Source organism: Marmota monax, unplaced genomic scaffold (assembly GCF_021218885.2).
Source record: "Marmota monax isolate L192 unplaced genomic scaffold, Marmota_monax_Labrador192_F-V1.1 WCK01_AAM20220418_F8-fsc00621, whole genome shotgun sequence".
In the NCBI taxonomy this organism is placed as follows: Eukaryota; Metazoa; Chordata; class Mammalia; order Rodentia; family Sciuridae; genus Marmota; species Marmota monax.
Genome location: NW_026694818.1, coordinates 19128 through 46857, shown reverse-complemented (window position 1 = coordinate 46857; position 27730 = coordinate 19128). Strand labels below are relative to the sequence as shown.

The window sequence follows — 27730 nt, the reverse complement described above, 5'->3', positions numbered from 1 at the left end:
CAAATAGCCCCCGGTCAAGCTGTGATCAATTTTCAAGCCTGTGTGATTCCTGGCCACTACACTCACTAAAAGGTGCTCAATAAATATCGGTTTTACAGGAAAGAAACACAACCAGCCACAGCTCGGTGGAGGTGTAGCAGTGGAGATCTAGCGCTGGAGGACGATGGTTGGACTAGAAGTCTTTTAAACTCCTTCACAGGCCAGGTATTCCCAAGCCCCGCCCATGAAGACCCGCCCGTGGAAGCCCGGAAGGGAGCGACGGGGACAGGGCTAGCTTCCGGGAGTGGGGCGGGGCCATCGCTGATTGGCTGGTTTCGGGCGGAAGTCGGGATGTTAGGTGGTCTGAAGACGCTAGCTTGTGACAGGGAGGGGGAGAAGGAAGGCCTGCGTAAACTGTGCCTCTCGGTCCCTACGCTCCCGGGGACCCTTGGAAAAATCACAACACCCCGGCCCCCGCAGCTAGCTCCTTCCCTCAGGCTCTCTCCGCTCGATTTCGCCACCGTTATGTGGGAAGCGAATCCAGTGAGTAGCCGGGCGGGACCCAGTGGGCGGGGTTGATGGGAGAGGGGCGGGAGGGGGTTCCCGGGAACTGCCCCCCTCACCCCAGTCAGGCTGGGTGTTTGAGTTCCGATGGCGCCAGTGTCCCAGACTTTGTGGAGGGGCTTTTGCCATGTTCAGTCCCTGCCTTTTTTAGTGGTAGAGATAGCTCCGTGGGTTCTTCAACGCGTTTTTTGCTTTCTTTTTCGAGTTATTTATTTTACTTTCGTTGGTTTCTCCACCTTCCTTCCTTCACGGGTCTTTACTTTTTGAAACTTTGTATTTTGCTTTCTAATTGGAATTGTTGGTCGTGGAACCTGTTCTCCCTTTTCCTCAGGAGTACCTTTCAGCCCCACCCCACTAAAGCGAGGGAATTCAACCCCTATGGTTTGAACAGACCCAGGGAGAACAATCAGTACCCCTTTTCCCTTCTTGGTGGAAACCATTTAACACTCGAGGATCAACTGTTTTTTTCCTAAACTACTGGATGGTGAAGTTTTTAGATGTTTTCTTTCAATGGTTAGACCGATGATCTGGAACGTTTTCAACTGCAATTCTGTCTCCTTCCTTGTTTGACTCGGGTATTTGCATTATTCCTGCATGTGTTTTGTCTACTTTGTTTTTATCCATTTATTTTTTTAAGGTGCAGCCCTCAAGCAATGGGATCTGTTTGCCAAGAGTATTCCGTTCTTCTCTTGTTACCGTTGAAACCACCTAGTATTATGGCACCTATACACTTTACAACTTAGGAGTTGACAGGGAAAATAACAGAATCATATTTCAAGTTTCTGGACTCAATATGTGAAACTAAGCCATATGCTGAGATAACTGCCAAAATTTACTCTAAAACCCCTCAATATCGATACTTGAATTTTACTACAAATAGTACTCCTCTCTTCTTATTTCTGGAATGTATTTCCAGAGACGTTAGCTTATCAGTACATTCCTTTATGTTTTCATCCAGTAGAAACTAGTGTTTTGGTCAGGATTTGATAGTTGCCTGTTGTGGTTCTATCCCAATCCATCATATAAAAGTAGTCTTCATTGAAGTTTATTTTTTGATTCATACATATAATATTGTAATCAGGTCATATTAAAGGAAAATAATTGCTTGTATTTGACTTTAATAAAAATAATTTGGAATTATGAGAATATGTTCATATATACTTATATTCAGTTTCACCATTATCAATAATCTTCATTTTATATGTTATCTGGACATTTCTATATATGTGTGTGTATGTTATAGATGTATTCGGTTTTTATGAGCAGTCTGTTTTGATTCTTCATAACAACAACTTGAGTCATCTTTATATTTGTCTTGCTCAAGGTTACATGTTCTAAATTCTTCACTGTATTGTAAGCTCCAGAGGAGCATGAATTTTTTTTATGCTTACTATAGTATCTTCATCTAGAGAATAGATGCTGGTGCTTAATAAATATTTGTGAATTCATAATAGTGATTGGATCAGTACTGTACTAGGATTCTTTGCTTTTTATGTTCATTTTCTTCCTGTATCACACATACATCAGAATTTACAGATCATTTGTTTGTGAGAATTATAAATGCATTTGTGAATGTTTCACATTTGGTTTGTAAAATTATGATCCTGTTTCTTTGTAAGAAATGTTCAGTTTTCTCTGAAATTACTTTGATGATTTTTTAAAAAAAATTTCAGCAGAACAGGCTGACTTTTGTTTAATAGTAATGAACCTTCCATATTTTCTTCTTTTGAACTTTATGGTACCCTCATATAGCTTAATGCTTCTGTTTTTTATTACTTACCAATAATGTTTTTTGTGTGAGCATAGGAACACTGTGAACAAATGAAGTTTACTTTTATTAGCTTACATTTTTTTAAAGATAAATATTCTACTGGGCTTTCTCTAGTAATTTGTTAATTTCTTTTAGTAGAAGGGGTTTCTGGATAGTCTAAATGTGTTCATGGAATAAAAATTAATGGTACCCTAAGTCATATACAACTGGGAAGATTTCAAAATGCCAGTAAACAAAAACCATAGTGGATAAATGCAGATGACTTTTGCATTACAAGTCAATGTTAAGTCACTGTTTATCATTCTTTCCATTGAATGAAATAAATGCTGTTTTGTGAAGGAAGGCTATTGTTAACTGCTTTAATTGAAGAATTTTATTTAGTTTATTTCTGTATATTCTGGTAGCATCCATGACCTTAATATACCACCTATGGCCTGCAAATATACCTCCTGTTGCTCCTATTGCAAATATACTTACTTTGTGATATTGCATTCCACTCACAAGTATTCTGATAAAATATTACACTGACCCTGGCCATGTTCCTAATCAGAATCAGCCTCCCCTTCCCTGTGAAAAGTTTTCAGGAAATGGTTTGAGTGTGGAAAATCACCACTGACCTTTCAACATTTCCTTTGGCATGGTGGAGACCTAAAACAAGGGAACCAAGGAATCAAATAAATTTTATACCTGTCTTCAAATATAAAATTGTGAACTCAGATAATATTTGAAAACAAATATAAGGTCTTTGATGATGCCTTTCACTGACCAGGAACTGTGGGGTAAGCATAAAGTTCTTGCCAAGGTAGGTCAGATTGACAGAAGCAGGAGGCAGTTCTCATATGTGCTCTTGGCATTTCTCTACCCACCTGGGGGAGGGAGCCCATGACTAACATCTCCCAGTTTAGGAAAGTGGTGTAGTCTGTGGGATGAAGTTGAAGGGGTTGCCATCACAGTTTTGACTTTATGTACCCTGATTTTATCCTGCTTCTCACTTTCTCTTTTCTTCCTTGTCTTCTGTCTCTTTGCTGGGATTGGAATAAGTAGTTCCCTGGAATTAAACTAGATAGAAGTTAATTTTAGCTTTTTGTTATTACACTGATGAAGAGAATTATGAACTTACAAACATTTGTTCATGAGTATAAACTGTCAATTTCAAAAATAGTATCTTACTTCATAGAAAGTACTCTTCCAAAATTGTTTTTCATTTATTAACTCATTATTAGAATAATTTGATATGTTAGTTAAGAGAGAAGAAAATGGTTTTCCCAAGATCATGGAGCAAGTAAGCAGTGTGTCAATACCCAAGTCATCTTTACACTGCATTCTGACTCTGCTGGTAACAATGATAACATTTGTTTATAGTGTGATGCTTTTTCTGCAGAGCCAACATCTTCCCTGTTATTTTACATTCATGGCTGTTTCTCACCTACCATTCAATATCTTCTTTTTCTGTTAAACTGCTTGAAAAAATAATCTTACGCTTTTGTCATTCTTACCCATACCTCAGCTCTTTCAGTCTAACTTCTTCCCCTAATACTTGTCAAAAGGTCACCAAGAACTTTGAATCACCACATAAAACAGCAACTTACTTTTATCTTTTAGCAACTTTGATGCAATCACAGGTTTTCCTCAAAACTTTTCCTTTTTGGTGTCCTTGGAATTGTACTCCTTTGGGTTTCTTCTTTTTATGATTTGTCCTTGAATTATAATCCCCCCGTGGCTGCATGGCTTTCTGCCCCCGAAATGTCCTACCTTTTATCTTATTTTTTTTTCAGCATATCATTTTTTGGTGAGCTTCAAGGCTTGAAAATATTACTATAATAAATATTCCTGCCAGGTGTTCATCTTTAGTCCTAAGTTCGTCTGAGCAAGGTGGTGGACAACTCTATTGGATGTCCTCTAATAGTACAAACTTAGGATGTATGAACCAAAATGACTCAGACATTAATTCATTTATTCATTTCACTCAGCAAATAATGTAAGTATCTAACACATGAGAAAGAAACACTATTTTAGATATTAGGGATGGGGGATATAAACATGGATCAAATCAGAACCTACTCCTGAGGGGGCTTGCAGTATAGTTTTGGGAGAGAAAGTGATATCTGGGTACTTCAAGCGTTCATTGAAATGATTTATATTTAAGCTAGCTCTTTAAATTATAGAAATGGTCTTATGGGAATATCAAAGGAAGCAAAATAACCAAAGCCTATGAAAGTAAAAGAGAATGGCAAGTACAGTTTGAATAAAGGAATGAAGTGGAGAAAGTACAGATCTCATGATTAATTTCTCAGTATGGGCATTATTAGAGAATGAAGATGGAAAGGTATGGGCAGTGGTAACTAACATGGAATTTTTCTTTTGAGTCTGGCAGTATATTATACAGAGATACTCACAGACTGAGTTGAGAATGGAGGTAGGATGTGTTCCTGGAAATAACAGTTCTTTAGGAAACATAGTATCTATGAAGATGTGTTCCTGACAGTGTAATTTATTACAGGACCAATCAACAATTCCTTTAATCATATCTTTGTTTTCTTGAAATTCTTTGTAACTATTCTAACAGTGATTAGCTAAGCTTAAAGTATGACCTATATCTATCTGAGGCTCAAAACAAATTATTTTCTGGGAAATAGAAATCCTTTACCTGGGAGATAAGATGTTAATGACAAAGTAGCCACACAAGAGTGGACTTTTTGGGGTCTGGGGCAGTGCTAAGTAAGGTATGTCTTTACCTGAATCATCTAATACTTCTATTTTGAGGAAATTATTAAATTATTTTTTAGTGATGATACCAAGGTTCAAATTTTGGTGAACTTTATGAATTTAAGGGATCCAGGTTTTAAACATAGAACTTTCCAGTTGTAGCATACATACTTCCTAGTCTAACAAAGGATATAAGATGTGTGGTGAGTAGAAAAGGATCTTTGAGGATAATCACAGGGAGTCAGGGATTAAAAGAAAATTCTTAAACTTCAAGAAATACTTGGTTTTTGGCACAGGCAACCAGAAACTGAGATGTATTTTCACTGATATGAGAAAATTTAGAAAGGGGGAAGATGGGAGGATATCAAGAATTTGGTTTTGGGCCCATTAGGTTCAGTGTGCTCATATGATTTGGATATGGTCTAATTGTATCCACCAAAGGCACATGTGTTAAAGGCTTGGTCCCCAGGATGGCACTGTTGGGTCATTTAAGAGATGGGACCTAGTGAGAGGCCCTTACGTCAGTGGGGCATAAGGAGTTCTTATAACCCCTTAAGTTTCTGTAAGAAGGTAGTTATGAAAGGAGAAAGCATGGCCCATTTCATCCCCTTTGTTCCTAGTTTGGGATATATTCCTTGCTCTTGAGTGCTCCCTCCATTGCCATCTACCATCCACCATTGGTGAAGAGGCCCTCACCAGATCTGAACTGGTACTGGTGTCTTGCTCTTGAACCTTTAAAACTGTAAACTTTTTATAGGTTGAAGTATATTGTAACAGTGATGAAAAGCTGACGTATTTGTGCACCTCTGAAACATCAAGTATTGAAGTGAGGAAGGCAGTTGAATAGGTAGGTAAATGGAGAAGACTATAGACTATTGAAATTTAGGCCTCAGCTTTTATAGATAGCCTTTAAAATCATCAGAGTATATGAGATCTCTAGGAAGGTGTTTTTCAAATGTTCAGCACCCATGCAGACTACTAAATAATAAAGCAGTATTTAAAAAACGGACTTTTTTATTATCATTGAAAATGTCCATTTTTTTGTAGCCCTTCATGAAGTAACTATGTCTAATTTGATTATAGGTAGCTTGAAATGTAGGTTAGACTCAGATGTTTTGATTTTTTTAACCCTATATTTCTACTAGATTAGGAAATCTCATTCCACAATTATAGATTATCACTATTTATAACCTGTGTTTCCTGGCTTTGAGATGTTTTGAACTATCAAGATCAAACAGAGCCTGAGAAGGTGAAGGATTTCTCCCTGAAGACGATTTCTAGTGCTGTGTCAGTTGCCAAACTGACACTTATAATGTTAAACAATAGGTATGAATGTTTTAACCAGGCTGAATATTTGGAAAATAGGAGCAAATGGATTCTTAAGTCATTTTTTGACTCCATCATTTTCTACAAAGTGTTTCCTCATGTTTTATTGTAACATTTGAATGTATTCTTTATATATTCACAATAATGTTACTAGCCTCAGTCCCCCATGAGTGAAGAAAACCATTAGATTTGGAGAAGGAATCAGACTGGAGCAGTGGAAACATTTGTACCATAGTTTGGTGACTTCGAAATCTGATCTCTTATTCTCAGCATTAAAAATTGGGGTGTTTTGACCCTGAAATAGTAGTTTCAGGTTATTTACAATTCTAAATCTATCTCCACTCTCCTCCATGTAAGCAAGTCTCTGAAAATCATAGGATGACTTTGTTGTTATTAATCAGCATTATGAAAAAATTTATCTGATTCCTCATTTCAAAAACTCATGTCAGCACTTTTGTTTTTGGCAGTTAGCAAATTCAAGTAGGAAGGAGAGTAATCTTGCAAACATTGCCATTTCTTTCCACATCTGAGAGTACAAACCATTGTCAAGATTTGATGATATTCAATTTCCATTATTTCCTTCAACACTCACTTATAATCAGAAGGCATATTTTTGTCTCCTAACTGTTCCATATGTTTAAAGGATCTTTTAGTTATAGCAGCACATTTTCTTGCTATCTGTATATATAGCTCATGCTCTGTTAGTTTTGAATGTTAGACCTGTTTCAGCCTGTGCCACAGCTTATAAAAAGGTTATTGTCTAAATGAAAACTGTCTTCCCTTATACTATGGATTTTCACTGATAAGCAGAACAAAAAGTCGTTGAGTACTTTTACCTTAATACATATTGTACATATGTCAAGGACTAATTCATATTTTCTCCACAAATAGTTGGTTCAATTATTAAACAGAATATACACGGAAACCCTCATGTGGTAGTAATTGCTCTCCATATCATTTGTCATTGACAGTATATGATATCCAACAGAATCATTTAGTAAAGAAATTTTTCCAGTTATTCCCTCCAGGCATAAAATTTGAATTTACAAGCTTCTCAGAAGTGTCAAGATTTTATCTGTTTAAGCTGAGGAGGAGCCCTTTTATCTTGATAGGTTTTTTGTCCTTGCTAACAAAGCAAGTGGATTTTGTGCTTTGTGTGCAAAAGATGTGAAAGATAACTTGGTTTTATTCCCCCATATTTAGTGACTACTAGGTAATAAGAACCAACCAAAAAGATCAAACATAATAAAATTTTACAGTGAGTGATAGCTTTAAAGAAAGTAGATTTTCATGAAAGTCTTCATTAATTTTAAATTTTAACTGTGTGAAGTGTATATGAACAAATTTCTTTCATTACTTTTGTATCCAAAAATGCCCTTGAACTTTCTTATAATCCCTGAGGAATTATTAGCACATTATAGTTATACATAATATTAGATTTGTTTTGACAAAATCATACATGCATAGAATTTGATTTATTCCATTTTAGTCCCTGGTCCTCCTCTTTCCCCATAGTTTCCTTTCTGAGGACTCTGTTTTAAGAATGCCACAAAAGGAAAAAAAGGGGGCTAGTCCTCAGGAGCTCTAAATATTACAGGCTAAGTAGAAGTTAAGGAACGAAGGCTTTGAGAATTTGTGGACAAAGATATAACATAATCTGGAGAGTGTGCTGTCATGGACCAAGAGAAGAGTAATTTAGGACAGGGATTAAAATTATAAAATGTTACTGAGAGTTTAAGGTGGGGAGTGAAATTTTTGTATAGGATTTAATTTCATGAAGCTTATCACAAACTCTAACGAGAAAGTTGTTTTTGTTTGGTCAGTTTTTGTTTTGTTCATTTGTTTGTTTTAATTTTAATTTGGATTGAGAGAAGTTAGGCCAGAAGTTAGAAAAGTTAAATTGGAGTGGATGTGAGAGTGCATAGAAAGTGAAGAAATGAAGTGCAGTGTGTATGGACAAACAAGTGTTACAGTTACTAAGCCACTGAAGAAGATAAAATTGAATCCTAAACGTACCCAATCTGAAAGAAGGTAGCAAAACATTAAACAGGGAACAAAGAACAGGTGGTACCCAAACTAGCAAATAGCAAGATGATAAACTTAAACCTAACCGTATCAATAATTGTGCTGTAAGTAAATGCTCTGAGCACCCCAATTAAAAGACAGATTGGATTAACAATAAGATCTAAATATAAGTTTTCTGCAAGAAGCACATTTTGAGTGTAAATACACAAACAGGATAGAACTAAATAAAGATATAATGTTGACACTATTCAAGAAAAAGCTTCAGTGATATGAAAGTAGATTTCAGAGATAATATCGTAAGATATTATTAGATAAAAAATATCATTTCCTGGGGCTGGGGTTTTGGCTCAGTGGTAGAGTGTGCGCCTAGCGCGTGTAAGGCCCTGGGTTCGATCCTAGCACCACATAAAAATAAATAAAATAAAGGTACTGTGTCCAACTCCAACTAAAAAATAAATATTAAAAAAGTAATTTCCTAATGATAAAGAGGTCAGTTAATCAATAACAATAACAAACATTTATATACCTAGTAATAGAACTTCAAATTATGTGACACAAAATTAATGGGGGCTGGGATTGTGGCTTAGTGGTAGAGCGTTTGACAGCAAAAAAATCCTCAGCACCACGTAAAAAACAAAAATAAATAAAGATATTGTGTTCAACTATAACTAAAAAGTAAATATATTAAAAAAACTAATGGAATGTTAATAGAGAAGAATCGCCCATTGTGGTAGACTTCAATAGTTCTTTCTCACTGACTGAAGGATTAAATAGATAGAAAATAATAAATGCTAGAGAAAACTGTAACAACGCTATCAACTTGACCTAATTGACATTTGTAGAACATTCTGTCCTCCAAAGTTTGAATGTGTTTGTTTGTTTTACCAACTAAAAAATAGAACATTTAATAAGATAGATCATATTCAGGGCCATAAACCATGTCTCCAATAAAATGTGCTTTTAGACCAAAATTGAATTAAGCTAGGATTAATAACTGAAAGATACCTGTGAAATTTTCAAGTATTTGGTAAATAACAGTTTAACCCAATGGGCCAAAGAACTAAAAAAGGGGAAATATTATGAAAACATAGCCTATCAAGTTTGTAAAATGCTGTGAAAACAGTTGAGAGGGAAATTTATAGCTAAAAGAAGAAATGTCACAAATCAAATGACCACAACTTCCTTTTGAAGGAACAAGAAAAAAACTCAAGAGCAAGGAACTGAAAGGTTAGAGTAGAAATCATCAAAACTGAAAACGGTAGTGAGAATTAATGAAATCAAAAGCTGGTTATTTGTGAGCATCAGTACTATTGATGAATTTCTAGACAGACATCAGGAGAAAAAGAAAACACAAATTACTATATTGAGAGTAAGAGAAGTCATATCTCACATACTCTAAAGACATTGAAAGAATAATAAGGATAATAATAAGGATACAACTTTATAGTCAATCAGTATGACAACTTGGATGAACTGGACACACTCCTATAAAGACGTGAACTACCAAAGCTTGTTTAAGAAGTAGTTCACATTATTTAAAGAATTTCAATTTGTAGAAAAAACCTACTTTCAAGGAAAACTCCAGGCCCGGGAAGTTTCACTGACTAATTCTACCAAGTTTTTAAGGAAGAAGTAATACTAACTCTATACATAGTTATGGAAAATTAAGGTGTAGGTAATATTTTGTCATGGAGTACAATATATCAAAACCAGCCAAAGAAAGCTACAAACACAAATGCAAAAATTCTAAGAAGAAATTTGGCAAAATGAATGTAACAGTATATAGAAGAATTAATACATCATGACCCAGATGTTGAAAAATGCAAGGTTGTTTTAATATTTGAACAACAATTGTGTAATCACCATATAAAATAAAATAAATGATTGTTTCAATACATGCAGAAAAAATATTTGACAGAATTTATTTATTTATTTATTTTTGTGCTATGGATTGAATCCAGACATACTCTATTAAAGCTATATCTGCAGCTCTTTTTACTTTTTGTTTTGAGACAGGTGTCACTAGTTGCCCATACTGGCTTTGAACTTGCTATCCTCCTGCCTCAGCCTTCCCAGTAGCTGGGATAATAAGTGTGTGCCATTGGCAATTGGTCAGCAGTATGTGAAGTTTTTCATTGTAATGACTTGCACATCTTCTATTGAATTATACCTAAATATTCTGTTCTTTTGGTGTTTCAAGTAGAATTTAAATTTTTTTGAATATTCCTTGTTAATGTATGTGTATATAATTGAGACAGATACAGATGTATATAATTGAGACAGATCTTGTGTGTTGATGAACTTGTTTAATGGTTCTGTTTTTTAACTGTATTCCGAAGAAGTATCTACATAAAATTATGCCATCTGCCAAGAGATAGTTTTACTCTTTCCTTTCCATTCTTGATGCATTTTATTTCTTTTTCTTGGATAATTGCCATGGTTAGCACTTTCTTTTTTTTTTTATTTTTTTAAAGAGAGAGTGAAAGAGGGAGAGAGAGAGACAGAGAATTTTAATATTTATTTTTTAGTTATTGGCGGACACAACATCTTTGTTTTGTATGTGGTGCTGAGGATCGAACCCGGGCCGCACGCATGCCAGGCAAGCACGCTACCGCTTGAGCCACATCCCCAGCCCCATGGTTAGCACTTTCAGTACAATGTTAAATAGAGGAGGTTGTTATGTTCGAATTCGGGACCCCCCAAAAGACCACCAGAGACCAAGATCGATGTAAACAGCAAAGAGGTGTTTATTGGGAGCTAGCTAGGTCCTCCGCACACACACACAGCAACTGGTGACACTGAGAGGCCCTGAGCCCAGGGTTTGCAGCAGTTTTATACACAGTTTGGAGAAGGCAGGGACCCCCACATACATCATAGCATCTCTTAGCAAATCATCACACACCGCGGGAAAATCAAATAACAACTCTAAAACATGGTTAGCACATTTACTGGCGGGAACAGGTTGGGTAGGGGTGATTGGCTACTAGAAGAGGGGGATTCATTTGAACTGATTGGTTTAAGCCAAGAGGGGTGTTCCTGCTGAACTACATGGTTTCCCAACACCATAAACTACTGGGAGGGTCATCTGGCATCCAGATGACCTGTCTCATGCTGATTGGTGGCTGCTAGGGAGTTGCTATCTGTATAGCCTGACTGAGTCAGGGACACCTGGCACAGCAGATCTCTCCTGTTATTTGTAGATAAACAACTTAGCAGGGTGGGAATGTGCCTAGGAGTGCTCTGTGGGTCTTTTCAAGGACAAAGGTCATGTCCCTTCCTTGGACAGGCTTTGCTCTGAGGTAGAGGCTGATTTTTCAGAGGTAAGAACAAACATTCTTGTTTCTACTTTTAGGGGAAATATATTGTTTTTCAATAGCAAGCTTTAGCTCTGGATTTTTGTAAATGCTGTCTATCAAGTTGGGGAAATTTCATTCTGTTTCTAGGTTGTTATTATTTTCATTGGATTTTGTTGAATTATTTTTGTCTGCATTGAGATGATGTTAATTTTTTTTGTGCCATTAATATGCATGTATCTTAGTCTGCTCAATGATCATAACAGAATACCATAGACTGGGGGCTTATCAACTTCAGAAATTTATTTCTTATAATTCTATAAGCTGTGAAATGAAAAATCAAGTTTGTATATGCTGGGGACCTTTTATTCTGGTTGATACATGGTTGTCTTTTAGTGTCCTTATGTACCAGAAGGGACAGGGAGGGAAGTTCTCTCTGGGGTGTGTGTGTGTGTGTGTGTGTGTGTGTGTGTGTGTTGTTTTGTACTGGCCACTCTATCACTTGCCTATATCCCCAGACCTTTTTATTTTTTATTTTAAGACAGGGTCTAAGTTGCCTATACTAGCTTTCAAATCTTCCTGCCTCAACCTCCCTAGTCACTGATATTACAAGCCTGTGTTTTGTATGGTTATTAATCCCATCCACGAGGGCTCTGCCCTCTTACTTAATCATTTCCTAAAGGCCTTACCTCCAAATATCATTGTGGTTAAAATTGGGATTAAAATTTGAAATTATAAATGTTTGGGGAGACATAGATATTCAGTCTATAGCATTCTGCCCCTCGCCTCCCCAAACTTCAAGTCACTCTTACATGCAAAATGCATTCTCTTCATCCCATTTACCCCCCAAAGTCTTAACTCATTCTATAAAGTTTAAAGTTTGACTTCTCATCTCAATATCTTCTAAATCAGATATGGGTGAGGGGTGAGACTCAAGGTGTGATTCTTGAGGCAAATTCTCCAGTTAGTACTCTCTGAAACCAAATGTTATGTGTTGCCAAGTTGCAGTAGTATGATAGGATAGACATTCCCTTTATAGGTATAGGATAGGCATACCCATTCTAAAAGAGAGATAAAAGAAAGAAGAACGAGGTCTCTAGAAAGCTCAGAGATCTTAAGACTGATGAATAATTCTCTTTGGCTTGATGCTGTGCATTTTAGGCCCACTGAGCTTTGGTTAGTCCTGCCCTTGTGACTTTGGGGAGAGGCCATCTGATTTTAAAAGTAAGATGATGGTTTCCCTTGTGAAAGGAGAAAGCCAGCCCTGATCCTTGAATGACCTCCAGGGTCATTCTTTGCTAATTTTGAAGGATTGCACATATTTGAAGCTGAATAGCTTTAGGGTTCCATCCTGTAAAGTCGGAGAAGACTAACAGCCCTTCCTTCATTCCTTCTTGTCTTTCTTCCTCAGTTCAAACTGGCAATTTTCCTTTGTGGTGGCTTATTAAATCTGCTATGACACACACACCCATACTAATCTTTTCAAACGGACATTTGGCGACACACTTAATGTGGTCTTCTGAACAGGTTTTCTCAATTATTTTCTATGTGGATAGGTTAAGAATTTTCTAAATAACCAACAGCTCCCTTTTACTTAACAGTTATTTCAGTTAGTGCAGGCTCTTTTGAGCATGCACCTCTAAACTCTAATAGCTTCTACCTGTTTCCCAGCATCAGAGTTGATTTTACATTTTTAGGTATTTGTTTTAGTAGCATCTCATTTCTGGTACCAATTTCTCTCTTAGCCATTTGAGCTGGTATAACCATAGACTGGGTGGTTTATAAATAACGATTTAGTGTTCACTGTTGTAGAGCTCTGGCATATTCAGTGTGTTGTGAAGACCTTTTTCCTGATTTATAGATGGCCATACATCCTTGTTACTGCTGTTGACCGGTGATGAGTCCTTGCTTCCCCAATGTTGAAGAATAACACCAGAGAAGCATGCCGAGGCAAGGTCAGAGTGGAAAGTAGAAGTTTATTAAAGGACAGCAGAAAAGACTTCTCCTGGAGGAAGAAGGGGACCCAAGAGATGGAATCCATGGAAGTGCGGTTGTTTTCCCTTTTTATAGTTCTTTCAGTGATGGGATGTAGGTGGGAAGGCCCGAGGGGTGGGACACAGGTGGGCCAAAGAAGTAATCTGGTCTGGAAGGACTTCTGAGTCAGCACCTTCAAGTTTGCTGGGGGCTGTTCATTAACACTTCTTTGGGATGGGCTCTGGCCTTGGGCTTTTGGGGGACTTCATTAACATTCCAAGAGTTGTTCAACTTTTCCCGTAATTCATTCTAAACATGGCCTCCATTTTGGATCTTACTTGATATTAGACCGATTTACCTAACTACACTGACTACCTAACTTTAAATCTGGCTTCATCCTCACCTGGTAAAAGGAACAAAGGGTACCCCAGAGTGTACTGATCCCATTCATGAGGATAAGCCCTTGTGACCTAATCACCTCTCAAAGGCCCCATCTAAATACCACCAATTGGGGCTAGGATCTTAGCATATGAATTCTGGGAAACACAACTTGTAGTAATATATTATTTATTTGTTTATTTATGTATGGGGGAAGGAGTAATGTAAACCAGCCTTGCCAATCTCATTTGTAATATATATTCCAATTTATATGTTGCTGTGTTGCCAAAAGCTCAGTCCTTGCCTCTGTTGCCAATTTAATAATGAGGACATGATTTTGAGAAAAAGGAAAAGGTTTTATTGCTTTGCTAACAATAAACTCAAGTCCCAAAGGCTCTGTTCTGCCCTTCAGCAGGAACAGGGAGCTTTTAAAAAGGTGACTCAAAGGCTGTATTCCATGTATTCTCTGTCTGGAGTTGTAATTCACTTGTTAATTTGGGAGATAGTCATTTCTGAGATCCTCTGGTACTATCCCCAAAGTCTGGATTACTTTGTTCCTATGGTGAGTATGTACTGGGGACAAATAACTTTGCCTCCATCCCAAAGAAAGGCAATCCTGTTTCCCCTTAGGGAGTGAGTGGGAGAGATTAGGGAGGAGTAGGGAGAGAGAAAGAGAAAGAAATGTCTATTTTAAAAATAAGTTTCAGTGGCAGATCAACAAGGGTTATATTCGTAACATAAAGTGAACCACTGTTACAGCTGGATTCCTTTTGTTGAGGACCCTCTTGTCCCCAATATTCATAAGAGATAATAGTGTCTAGTTTTGTTATATTGTGATGTCTTTTTCTGGTTTTGTGTCAGGGTGCTATCAACCTTATAGAATGAGTTGAGAAGTGGTCCTTTCTGTACTGTTTTTTGGGAGACTTTATGAAGCAGTTGTATTGATTTTTTAATGAAATATTTGACAGATTTTACCAGTAAAGCCATCTAGGACTAGACTTTTCATTTTCTTTATGTATTGTTTTTAGATATACATGATATAGAGGGTATTTTGACATATTATACATACATGGATAACTTATTAGGATTCCATTCTTGTTGTTGAACATGCTATGGAGTTACGTTGGTAGTGTATTCATATATGCACATAGGAAAGTTATGTTCGGTTCATTCTACTCTTTCCTATTCCCATCTCCCTCCCTTCCCTTCATTCCCCCTTGTCTAATCCACTGAACCTCTATACTTCCCTTCCTTATCCTCCCTTGTTATAGGTTAGCATCCACATATCAGAGAGAACATTTGACCTTTGACAGTTCTTTGTGGAAAAATTTAAACAACTAATTTGATCTCTTTATTTTCTGTAAACCTATTCAAATTTTCTTTTATAAATGTTTCAATAGTAGTGTTCATCTACAGATTTGCTGTTTTATGTGAGTTATTGGCTTTATAATACAACTACTGTTAGTTGTTCATTGTATTCCTTTATATTCTTTTTATTTCTCTCCGATCATTAGTAATTTCCTCTCTTTTTGTTCCTTATTTGAGTCTTCTTTTTTGTTTCTGTCCAGTCTAGCCAAAGTATCATATTTTTTCAAATAAAGAAACTTTGGGATTTGTTGATTTTTCTATTTTCTACTCTCTATTTTTTTCTCCTAACTCTAAAACTTACCATTTCTTCCTTTGGATTTAGTTTGCTCATCTTTTTCTAGTTTAATGTAGACTGTTGTTAGGTTGTTGATTTGAAATTTTTCTTTCTTAGTATAGTCCTTTACAACTATGAATTTCCTTCTAAGCACTGTTTAGCTGCATACTATCAGCATGTTATATTTTGATTTTCATTCATCTGAACATATTTTAAAATTTCCCTGGTAATTAATTATTTTGCCTTTTAGTTATTTACAGTGTGTCATTTAATTTCATATATTTGTGAATTTCCCCAATTTCTTTCTAAAATATTTTTTATTGATTTTTCTAATATGTGACAGCAGAATGCATTACAATTCATATTACACATATAGAGCACATTTTTTATATCTCTGCTTGTATATAAAGTATATTCACACCATTCGTGTCTTCATACATGTACATAAGGTAATAATGTCCATCTCATTCCACCCCTTGCCTCCTCCCTTCTCTACCCTCCCCTTTGCCCTATCTAGAATTCCTCTAATCTTCCCATGTTCCCCCTCCCAGCACCACTGTGAATCAGCTTCCTTATATCAGAGAAAACATTTGGCATTTGGTTTTTGAGAATTGACTAATTTCACTTAGCATTATATTCTCCAGCTCCACCCATTTACCTGCAAATGTCATGATTTTATTCTCTTTTATTGCTGAGTGATATTCCATTGTGAATGTATACCACATTTTCTTTATCCGTTCATCTACTGATGGGCATCTAGGTTGGTCCCACAGTGTAGCTATTGTGAATTGTGCTGCTGTAAACATTGATGTGGCTGTGTCCCTGTAGTATGCTCTTTTTAAGTCCTTTGGATATAGACTGAGGAGAGGGATAGCTGGGTCAAATGGTGGTTTCATTCCCAATTTTCCAAGGAATCTCCATACTGCTTTCTGTATTGGCTGCACCAATTTGCAGTCCCACCAGCAATGTGTACCTGTTCCCCATGTCCTCGCCAGCACTTGTTTATTTTCATAATAGCTGCCATTCTGACAGGAGTGAGATGAAATCTTAGAGTAGTTTTGATTTGCATTTCTCTAATTGCTAGAGATGATGAACATTTTTTTCATGTATTTGTTGATTGATTATGTATCATCTTCTGAGAAGTGTCTGTTTAGTTCCTTGGCCCATTTATTAATTGAGTTGTTTTTTTGGTGCTTAGCTTTTTGAGTTCTTTATATACCCTAGAGATTAGTGCTCTATCTGATGTGTGAGGGGTAAAAATTTGCTCTCAAGATGTAGGCTCTCTATTCACCTCACTGATTGTTTCTTTTGCTGAGAAGAAACGTTTTAGTTTGAATCTATCCAATTTAATAATCTTGATTTTAATTCTTGTGCTATAGGAGTCTTATTAAGGAAGTAGAGGCCTAACTCTATATGATGGAGATTCGGACCTAGTTTTTCTTCTATTAGACATAGGGTCTCTGGTTTAATTCCTAGGTCCTTGATCCACTTTGAGTTGAGTTTTGTGCATGGTGAGAGATAGGGGTTTAATTTCATTTTGTTGGATATGGATTTCCAGTTTTCCCAGCACCATTTGTTAAAGAAGCTATCTTTTCTCCAATGTATGTTTTTGGTGCCTTTGTCTAATATAACTGTAATTGTATGGGTTAGTCTCTGTGTCCTCTATTCTGTACCATTGGTCTACCAGTCTATTTTGATGCCAATACCATGCTACTTTTGTTACTCTTGCTATGTAGTATAGTTTAAGGTCGGTATAGTGATGCCACCTGCTTTACTCTTCCTGCTAAGTATTGCTTTAGTTATTCTGGATCTCTTATTTTTCCAGATGAATTTCATGATTGCTTTTTCTATTTCTCTGAGGAATGCCATTGGGATTTTGATTGGAATTGCATTAAATCTGTATAATGCTTTTGGTAGTATGGTCATTTTGACAATATTAATTCTGCCTATCCAAGAGCAGGATAGATTTTTCCATCTTCTAAGGTCTTCTTTGATTTCTTTATTTAGCGTCCTGTAGTTTTTGTTGTGTAGATTGTTCACCTCGTTCATTAAGTTTATTTCCAAGTATTTTATTTTATTTTTGTGTGTGTGGGCATTGTAAATGGAGTAGTTTTCCTCATTTCCTTTTCAGAGGATTTGTCACTGTTATACAGAAATGTCTTTGATTTCTGTGTGTTGATTTTGTATCCTGCTACTTTGCTAAATTCATTTACTAATTCTAGAAGTTTTCTGGTGGAACTTTTAGGTATAGAATCATATCATCAGCAAATAGTGCTAGTTTAAGTTCTTCTTTTCATATGCGTATCCCTTTAATTTATTTCATCTGTCTAATTGCTCTGGCTAGTGTTTTAAGAACTATGTTAAATAGAAGTGGTGAAAGCAGGACATTGCTGTCTTGTTCCAGTTTTCAGAGGGAATGCCTTAAAGTTTTCTTCATTTAGAATGATGTTGACCCAGGGCTTAGTGTAGATAGCCTTCACAATGTTGAGATATGTTCCTGCTATCCCTAGTTTTTCTAGTGTTTTGAACATGAAGAGGTGCTGTATTTTGTCAAGTGCTTTTTCTGTGTCTATTGAGATGATCATATGATTCTTATCTTTAAGTCTGTATTGCTGTGATGAATTACATTTATTGATTTCTGTATGTTGAACCAACCTAGCATCCCTGGGATGAATCCCACTTGATCGTGGTGCAGGATCTTTTTGATATGTTTTTGTATTTGATTTGCCAGAATTTTATTGAGAATTTTTGCATGTATGTTCATTAGAGACATTGGTCTGAAGTTTTCTTTCTTTGATGTGTCTTTGCCTGATTTTTGAATCAGGATGAAATTGGCCTCATAGACTAGGAAGTGCTGCCTCTTTTTCTATTTCCTGAAATAAAACTGAAGAGTATTGGTATTAGTTCTTCTTTAAAGGTCTTGTAGAATTCAGCTGTGTATCCATCTGGTCCTGGGCTTTTCTTGGTTGGTAAGCTTCTGATGGCATCTTCTATTTCATTGCTTGATATTGGTCTGTTTAAATTGTGTATATCATCCTGATTCAATTTGGGCAAATCATATGACTTAAGAAAATTGTCAATGCCTTCAATATCTTCTGTTTTATCGGAGTACAAGTTTTCATAATAATTTCTAATTATCTTCTGTATTTCTGGAGTGTCTATTGTGCTATTTCCTTTTTTTTAATCACCTATCTTAGTAATTGGATTTTTCTCTCTCCTTTTCTTCATTACTGTAACTAAGGGTTTGTCAATTTTATTAATTTTTTCAAAGAAGCAACTTTTTGTTTTATCAATTTTTTCAGTTGTCTCTTTGTTTCATTTTCATTGGTTACAGCTCTGATTTTAATTATTTCCTGTCTTCTGCTATTGGTGTTGGTTTGTTCTTCTTTTTCTAGGGCTTTGAGATGTACTGTTAGGTCATATATTTGTTGATTTTTTCTTCTTTTAAGGAATGAACTCCATGCAATGACCTTTCCTCTTAGTACTGCCTTCATAGTGTCCCAGAGATTTCTATGTGTTGTATCTGTGTTCTCATTCATCTCTAAGAATCCTTTAATCTCCTTGATGTCTTTTGCAACCCATTGTTCATTCATAGCATATTGTTTGGTCTCCAGGTATTGGAGTAATTTTTATTTTTATTTTGTCATTGATTTCTTTTTTTTTTTACTTATTTATTTATTTATTTAATTTTTGTGTGGGGCAGAACATCAAATTCAGTGCCTCACACTTGCTAGCCGAGTGCTCTTCCTCTGAGCTACAACCCCAGCTCCAAGTATTTTTAAATTTACCTTTGACCCTCTGAGTTTTGGAATAAAGAATTATTTTGTCATTGATTTCTAATTTCATTCCATTATGATTTGATAAAATGCAGGGTAATATCTCTACTTTTTGTATTTGCTAAGCATTGCTTTGTGGCATATTATATGGTCTATTTTAGAGAATGATCCATGTGCTGCTGAGAAGAAAGTATATTCACTTGATGAAGGCTGAAATATTCTATGTATGTGAGTTAAGTCAAAGTTGTTGATTGTATTATTGAGATCTATAGTTTCTTTATTCAACTTTTGTTTGGAAGATCTATCCTCTGGTGAGAGAGGTGTGTTAATGTCACCCAAGATTATTGTGTTGTGGTCAATTTAACTCTTGAACTTGAGAAGAATTTGTTTTATGAACACAGTTGCTCCATTGTTTGGGGCATATATATTTATAATTGTTATGTCTTGTTGGTGTATGGTTCCTTTGAGCAGTATAAAGTGATCTCCTTTATCCCTTTTGATTAACTTTGGCTTGAAGTCTACTTTATTTGATATGAGGATGGAAACCTCTGTTTGCTTCCGTAGTCGATGTGAGTGGTATGCTTTTTCTCAATCTTTCCTCTTCAGTCAGATGAGTCTCCTGGAGGCAGCATATTGTTGGGTCTTTTTTTAAAATCCAATCTGCTATCCTATATCTTTTGATTGGTGAGTTTAGGCCATTAACATTCAGGGTTATTATTGAGACATGATCTGTATTCCTAGCCATATTCCTTTATTTTTGCTATTTAACTTGACTTATTTTCTTCTTTGATTAGTTTTTCCTTTAGGGTATTATCTCCCTTTGTTGGTTTTCATTATTGTTTTTTGTTTCCTCTTCATGGAATATTTTTCCAAGGATATTTTGTAATGCTGGTTTTCTAGCTGTAAATTCTTTTAACTTTTGTTTATCATGGAAGGTTTTTTTTTTTTCATCATCAAATGTGAAGCTATTTTTGCTGGATACAAGATTCTTGGTTGGCATCCATTTTCTTTCAGAGCTTGATATATGTTGTTCCAGGATCTTCTCACTTTCAGGGTCTGGGTTGAAAAATCTGCCATTATACTAATTGTTTTTCCCCCTATATGTAATTTGATTCCTTTCTCTCATGGCTTTTAATATTCTCTCCTCATTCTGTATGTTGAATATTTTCATTATAATGTGCCTTGGTGTGGATCTGTTGTGATTTTGTACATTCAGCATCCTGTAGGCTTCTTGAATTTGGTTTTCCAATTCATTCTTCATGTTTGGAAATTTTTCTGATATTATTTAATTGAATAGATTGTTCATTCCTTTGGTTTGGACCTCTATGCCTTTCTCTATCCCAATAACTCTTAAATGTGGTCTTTTTAATGCTATCCCATATTTCTTGAATGTTCTGCTCATGGTTTCTTCACTGTGTGGTCTACATTCTTTTCAAGATTGTGAATTTTATCTTCATTGTCTGATGTCTTATCTTCCAAGTGTTCTACTCTGTTGGTGATGCTTTCAGTTGAACTTTTTAATTTGATTTATTGTTTCTTTCATTTCATGGATTTCTGTTTTTTTTTTTTTGAACCTCTATCTCCCTGTTGAGGTGATCTTTTGCTTCTTGTATTTGTTTATGTAGCTCTTTGTCAAAATTATCTTTTGCTGCCTGAGAGTGACAGAGGACCTCTATACAGCTATCTCGCACAGAAATCACTAGTGCTGTGCCCCCTCATAGAGCTCTGGGCCTCAGCATTCCAGAAGTAATCCCAGCTCCTGACACCCACTCCTGAAGTTCCTCTTATATCTTCCTTCAGTTCACAGAACATTTTAATCATGGACATCCTGAACTCCTCTGTCATTTCTTCTGCTGTGGTTGCCATGGATTCTAATAATGTGGTATCTTGATTTGTTTGGGGCACTTTCTTCCCTTGTCTTTTCATGTTGCTTGTATGTCTTCCCTTCTAGCTCTGTGGGTCTGGGGTATTATTGTTTTTACCCTGTAGGTTTGTAGTGCTCCTATAGGGTTCCAAAACCTCTCCTTTGTGGGAAAGGAAATGTTAACAGATCAACAGTATAACACCTATGAACAAATCATTGCTATTAAAACATTTATGGTTTGGTCCCAGTGTACAGAAATGTTGGATTCAATTATTATCTATAACATAATCAGTAGGCTTTTAAAAAGGTTTACACTTTCTAATTGTGTACAATGAATGGGGGGGTGGTGAGGCATATGCTGAGGAGGTAGGATGTGAGGATATAGAGTTAATATAACTTAGGAAGTGTGAAAGAGAAATCTAATGAAGAAGGTTAGTAGCAGGAGAATAGACAAGAAGTAGTTTGGGTAGACAAGTACGTGGGAAGACTGTAGAGTGCATAAAACAAACACGCATATGTATTTAGAAAAATAAAGGATATTAAAATAGTAAAAATTGGAAGGGAAAAGAAAAATAAAAGAAGAGGAAAAAATAGAGCATATACAATACCTCTATATTATATTATTAAGATGTCCCAGTCTTCAACATCCTAATTCATGCAGAGTTCTTGGTTTCACATATGTTGGGGATGTGAGGGCAGGAGGATAGAGAGAGAGAAGGAAAAAAAAATTCTTGAAGGACAAAACTAGGATTGTTGCTAATTTTAGAGATCCATATCTTTTCTGCTTCCCTTCTCATCCAGTAGGTGGAGTTGTCTGTTGTTAGCTGGTGTCTCTGCCCTCAGGATGGTGAAGGTAACTAGGGTGGGAAGGCTAGTCCTGGTGCAAGGTGCCTGGAAGTGAGGAGTAGCACCCGCCAGTTCTTGCAAGGAGAATGCACCTCAAGGGTCTCTTTTAGGGTCTGCTAATAGGACTTGAGCGCCTGGTCCTATCTCCCTATCTTGCCTGAAGATTTCCTGGTTCCTAGTCTCTCTGTTAGTCTCCAAACTTTTGCCCCATTTCCCTCTCCCTTAGCAGTTCCCAATTGAGGGACCTCTCTCCCCAGGGCTACATATCCTGGTCGCACTGTGCACCTGTCCCACTAAGGGCTGTTTTGTGTTGGGAAGCTGCTCTTGCTGGATTACCACCACTGGTTGAGGGTGGGTGTTAGAGACCAGGTAGGTACCTGGCCAGCTGAAGTACCAATTTGGGAGCTGCCCCCACCAAATATGTCAAGGAAGGTGAGCCAAGATGGAGGCAGTCTGCTCCCAGAACCGTGGTGTTGGGTAGGGTGGGGGAAGCTGGTTGATGGTGTTGTGCTGAGGATAGGTAATAGCTGAGTGACCTGTGTGGAAGTGGAGCAACGCTGAGAGTTCTGCAGCAGTGCTGATAAATGATCCTGCTAATATACTGGTGAGCCCTGTGTTGGCTAGAACTTCAGGAGTTGGGTGTCAGGAGCCAGGAGTACTGCTGGAATGCAGAGGTCCAGAGCCCTGTTCCAGGGGCACAGCGCTGGTGATTTATGCGTGAGAGCAGCTATATAGGGGTCCTCTGTCACTCTCAGAGATGCAGAATTCCTGCTAGGTGAGATCCGGGTCATGAAGTGACACAGAATGCTGCTTTCCCTCTGGCCCATCATCTTAGATTCCTCCCAATTTATTTTTGTTATCAATTTGTAATTGAATTCCATTTGGTTAGAAAACATTTTATATGATTTAATTCCTTTTAAATATATTAACACTTATTTTTTGGCATAGTGTATGTTTTAACATGGAGAATGTTCCATGTACACTGAATAAGAATTTGTATTCTGCCATGTGTATTGCCGAAAGCTCAGTCCTTGGCTGCAATGCCAATCTAATAACAAGGATATGGTTTTGAGGAAAAGGAAAAAGAAGGTTTATTGCTTTGCTGGCAAAGGAGAAACACAGGGAACTCCTGTTCCAAAGGCTGTGATCCTGCCCATCAGCAGGAATACAGGGCTTTTATAGAGGTGATTCAGAGAAAATGAGATTAAGGAGGAGAGATTAGGAGGGAGAAGATCAGGAAAAAGAAGATCAGACAAGATCAAAGAAAAGGTTAGGGAAAAGAAGATCAGGAAGGAGAAGATTAGGAAAATATCAGGAAGGAGAAGATCTTTCAGAAGAAGGTTGGGAAAAAGAAAAAAAAAACATAGTTTCAAAGCCACAAGGGATGTAGTCAGAGCATCAAGTGAATCCCTGTTACAGTGCCCCACTGTCAATTTCTAGTTTCCATTTCTATGGAAAGTTGGTGATGACATCTCTAAGCTAGTACTTGCCGAGAGGGGGTGAAATTTAGGGAAGTAACCCCAAATCCCTATTCTCTATTGGGTAGGGCATGGACAGTTAAGGGCATTCAGTATTAGAGCAGTCCAGAGGCCCATAGTGGAAGATGGCAGGTGACTGAACAAAGCATAAGAGCATGGCTCATGTTAACACAACAATAAATGCAGCAAAGCATTACTTTTTTGTAAAAAATTAACACAAAACAATTGTATTTCAGCTAGTCTCTGAAAACCATGAGGACAGTAACTTACAATCTTATCAGTTAAAAACAAATCAAGTTCATCAATGTAGGAGGTTAGGAAGATTTGTACGTCTATAAAATCAGACTCAAATTAACTCACGACAAATTTGCATCTCTTGTGATTTTGTGTGTGTGTGTGTGTGTGTGTATGTGTATATATTATATATATATATATTTGATATTTGTATATTGTATATATTATATGTATAATATATATATATGATGGACCTTTATTTATTTATATGTGGTACTGAGAATCAAACCCAGTGCTTCACACATGCCAGGCAAGTGTGCTACTGCTGAGCCCCAGCCCCAGCCCTGTGATCATTATTTTAGGCACTCTGACACAAGAACCCTTCCTTTATAGCCTCCAGCCTTACTTACTTTTGGTAGGGCTGACACAAATGTACATCTTAAGTTAAATTAAAAACAATCATTGTTTTTCCTTTTAAATGCCCATGTAGGCTGTGCTTAGTCTGTACTCTCCTGCCAGGTATCTAAAACGAAGTTGGTCAAAACTGACCTGTTCCTATCTATTCTTAAGAGTCAGCTGAGATTCCTCAGAGATCACTCTTGGGGACATGTGCAAAGCCTCCTGGCTCCTTTAGCTTTCTTTTACAGTGGTGCCACTTGCCAGGATGGGTTGGGGTCTGACTGACCATATGAGGCCTCTCTTAGAAGCATGGGGGACATTTCTGTCTCCAGTGACCCTCCTCTTTGTAGAATGTGCACTGGTTGGCTTCCTGTTCTCAAGGATCCTTTTGATCTCCTTGATGAGACTTATTAGAGTTGCAGGGCCCAGAGTAGAGTCCCTTCTTTCTCTGCATCCTGGCTGAACTTTGAGGGCAAGGGCCAAAGTGTTGGCTGCTTTTTTCTTGGCCTTTTTACATTCTTGACTTTGCTCTCCAAGTTTTTGGTTTTAAACAGCCAGCAGGCCAGTTTCACCAGTTTTAAAGAGGGACTAAGAAGTTATAACTTAAATCTATAATTTTACAGATATCCCTTTTGTTTAATTAGGATTAGTATTACTACTGGAAATCAGCATTTAATACTATCTGTATATATAATTATATAATAGGTAATGGCTTATTATCTCAAAATAACCGAGGTTTTTTTTTTTTTTTTCCCAAGAAGCAGTCTCTCCCAAAACAGTAACAGGCAACAATTGTAAAATTTACAAGGAACATGCAAAGTTTAATTAGCAGAGCAAAAACATATTCAGTTTGTGTAATCTGGAACCTTTACTTATGTTATATATTATATTCCCTGTTTGAGATCACAGTAATTCTTACAACAAAAATGAATCTTTTGAACACAACTTTAAATGTGCTGAAGTCTGGCCTATTTTGAAGCCATTCTAATAAGGAATAAGGGGGAAACAGAGCCTTATCTCAGGTAAGGCAGGGCTCTTCACAAATAAGCAATACAACATTACATCTGATATAAAGAAAGGCTAAGAGAGCTTTTAACTTTCTTTTAATGGAAAGAGTGGCAGAATTCTTCCATGTTTTACAATGTCACCTTTAAATAGATCACACTCTCCTTAATACCTTCCAAAATACATTCAAATTCCATTTTCAGTGTGAAGAGTAACACAAAATTGTATGTATAACTTATTGACAACAGGTTACTTTATTCAGCTATAAGACATCACATACATGAATAAATACCAATCAAATTTGTTATTTGCATACAAACCCAAGACTTCTGCTACACCTAATTTTAGTTTGGAGAACACCAACTTGGCAAAGTGCTCTCTGAAGTTTTACATTTAACTAAGTTTAACTTCAAAAGTACAATTTAGAATTCATAGTGTATGGTAATGACAATCACAGGTCTGTAAGGGTTAACCAAAATCAAAGGATAACTTTAAATATCTTATACATTTAGGAAACAATGTTAATGATCAGAAATTGACTTAGTCAAAGCAAACAGATGTAAGACAGGTCTTCAATGACAGAGTGGCCCTTTTACTTCAGATAAAATATATAAAAGAGCACTTATTGGTTATCTTACTTTTAAACTTACATAAACTTTTATTTTATAAGCTTTTACATAATACTTAGACAAGGGTTAGTGAGATGGAGTTCTCAGATGCATACATGTACCTAGTCAAGTATATTTAGGGTGTCAACCGTATTGTTATAACCTAAGTAACAGTTGATTTTTAACCAGTTACAAAGTAGTCATTTATGACTTTAAAACAGGTACAAACCCAATTCCTTTAAGACTTGGTTTCTCCAAGTTATAAAACCTATTAGGTACAAGAAAATTATCTCAATAGATAAGAGCAGATCAATGTTTTAGATGTTGCTTCATATCAATACATTAAAGTCAAGTAACTCTGTGCTAATTATAGCCAATTTAATCACAAACACAAACTTTTTGAGATTTACCTTCTACAAACCTTCTGCAACATATTTAGACATTCACAACTTTATATCCTTAGTTTTGTCCTTTTTCATCTTGGAATTTAGCCCAAAAATATTACTTCACCAGACAAAATACTTTCTCATCTAGAAACATTTCTTCTAATTTTCCATACTAAAATATATTTCCATGCCTATAACTTTCTTTTATCTTTTCTAGTTTTGGACCCTTTCTTAAATTTATATTCTGAAATAGACCTTATAAATGTTATCTATGCATTTAATTTACACAGCAGATTTTATCCCAGGAGAGGGTTGGATAATCCAGCATATGCAAACACACACACACACACACACACACACACACAAACAAGAAAACAAAAAAAACAAACCAAAACAAAAAAACCAACTGTGCCTTAATCTTTTTTCTCCCAGGTTGCATTCCAGGGGTTGGAGCATAGGATATTTTTGAGCCTGATCTGTCTCCATTATCATTATCACAATGCCATCAACTTTAAGTGAGTTCCTCACTGTCACTTGTACCCAGAGGCTTCTTTTGGGCCCTTTTCTTATACTAAGCATACTGGTATGCAGTGGAGGAGGCCCATTTCATCCTTTTCTTTAGGTTTCCTTGAGATCCCTTTGCAGAAGCTGCCTGCAAAACAAAGGTTGGCCTTAGTTTCTGTCTTGTATTTTTTCTGGGTGCAGTTATTTATTCTGCCAGTTTCCCCAGGCGTTTAGTTTGATGGGATACTATTATAGCAAGAATTGCTTTGCCCCAGTGATGACTATCCCCTGGACAAATGGGGTATTGGGGTGTCCTGTCAGATCTTAAAAGGGGAGACTATTCCTATCCCCAAGTCATAAGCTATGATAGTACTAGAACCTACTACCACATACTTTGTGTCCAGCAGCTTCCACCTCCCCACCCCCAGGGGTAAAGGGGGCTGAAAGGTAGGGCAGAGGCCAGGTTCTCTTTGGCATTTTTCTGTAGCCCAGGCAGCTTTTCTGAGATTTTTTCTCCCCCAGTTTAGGGCTGGTGTCCTTGACGCACAGTGAGATGATCTGTAGCTGTCTGAGGCTAGGCTGAGAAACAGTGCTGGAGTGCCAGCACTGGGTTTAAAAGATTGAAATCTTTTTAACCCTTTCTTCTACTAGTATCTTGCTATCTTACACACCAGAGGTACTTCCTTTTGGCACCTTCAACTTAGTTCCTGACAGTTCAGACCCCTTATCATGCAACTGCATAAATGCCTGTACATCCAGAATCTCTTTCATATACTTTACCCCTGACAGACCAACTTCAACTTGAAGATTGTATAATAATCTAGAAAAACCATTCAAAGTCCAGATTGTGTTACATACAGTAAACCATCTTTCTCTTAGACAGGCTTATCCCTATAGGTGGCCCACACAGCCAAGATCTCTCTGTTCAGGAGACTACCAGTAAGATAAAAGCAGCTTGGCTGCTTTTAAAGG

General features: G+C 36.7%; 1 protein-coding gene across 1 annotated transcript in view; it reads left to right on the top strand.

Annotated features, from left to right (window-relative positions):
* Positions 1 to 314: 314 nt before the first annotated feature.
* Positions 315 to 27730, top strand: part of LOC124080138 (protein mono-ADP-ribosyltransferase PARP11) — a 46526-nt gene continuing 19110 nt past the window's right edge. The window contains exon 1 of the mRNA XM_046425994.2: positions 315 to 522. Within this exon, the coding sequence (XP_046281950.1) occupies positions 331 to 522 (192 nt within the window). The 5' untranslated portion in view covers positions 315 to 330. The remainder of the gene's footprint in view (positions 523 to 27730) is intronic.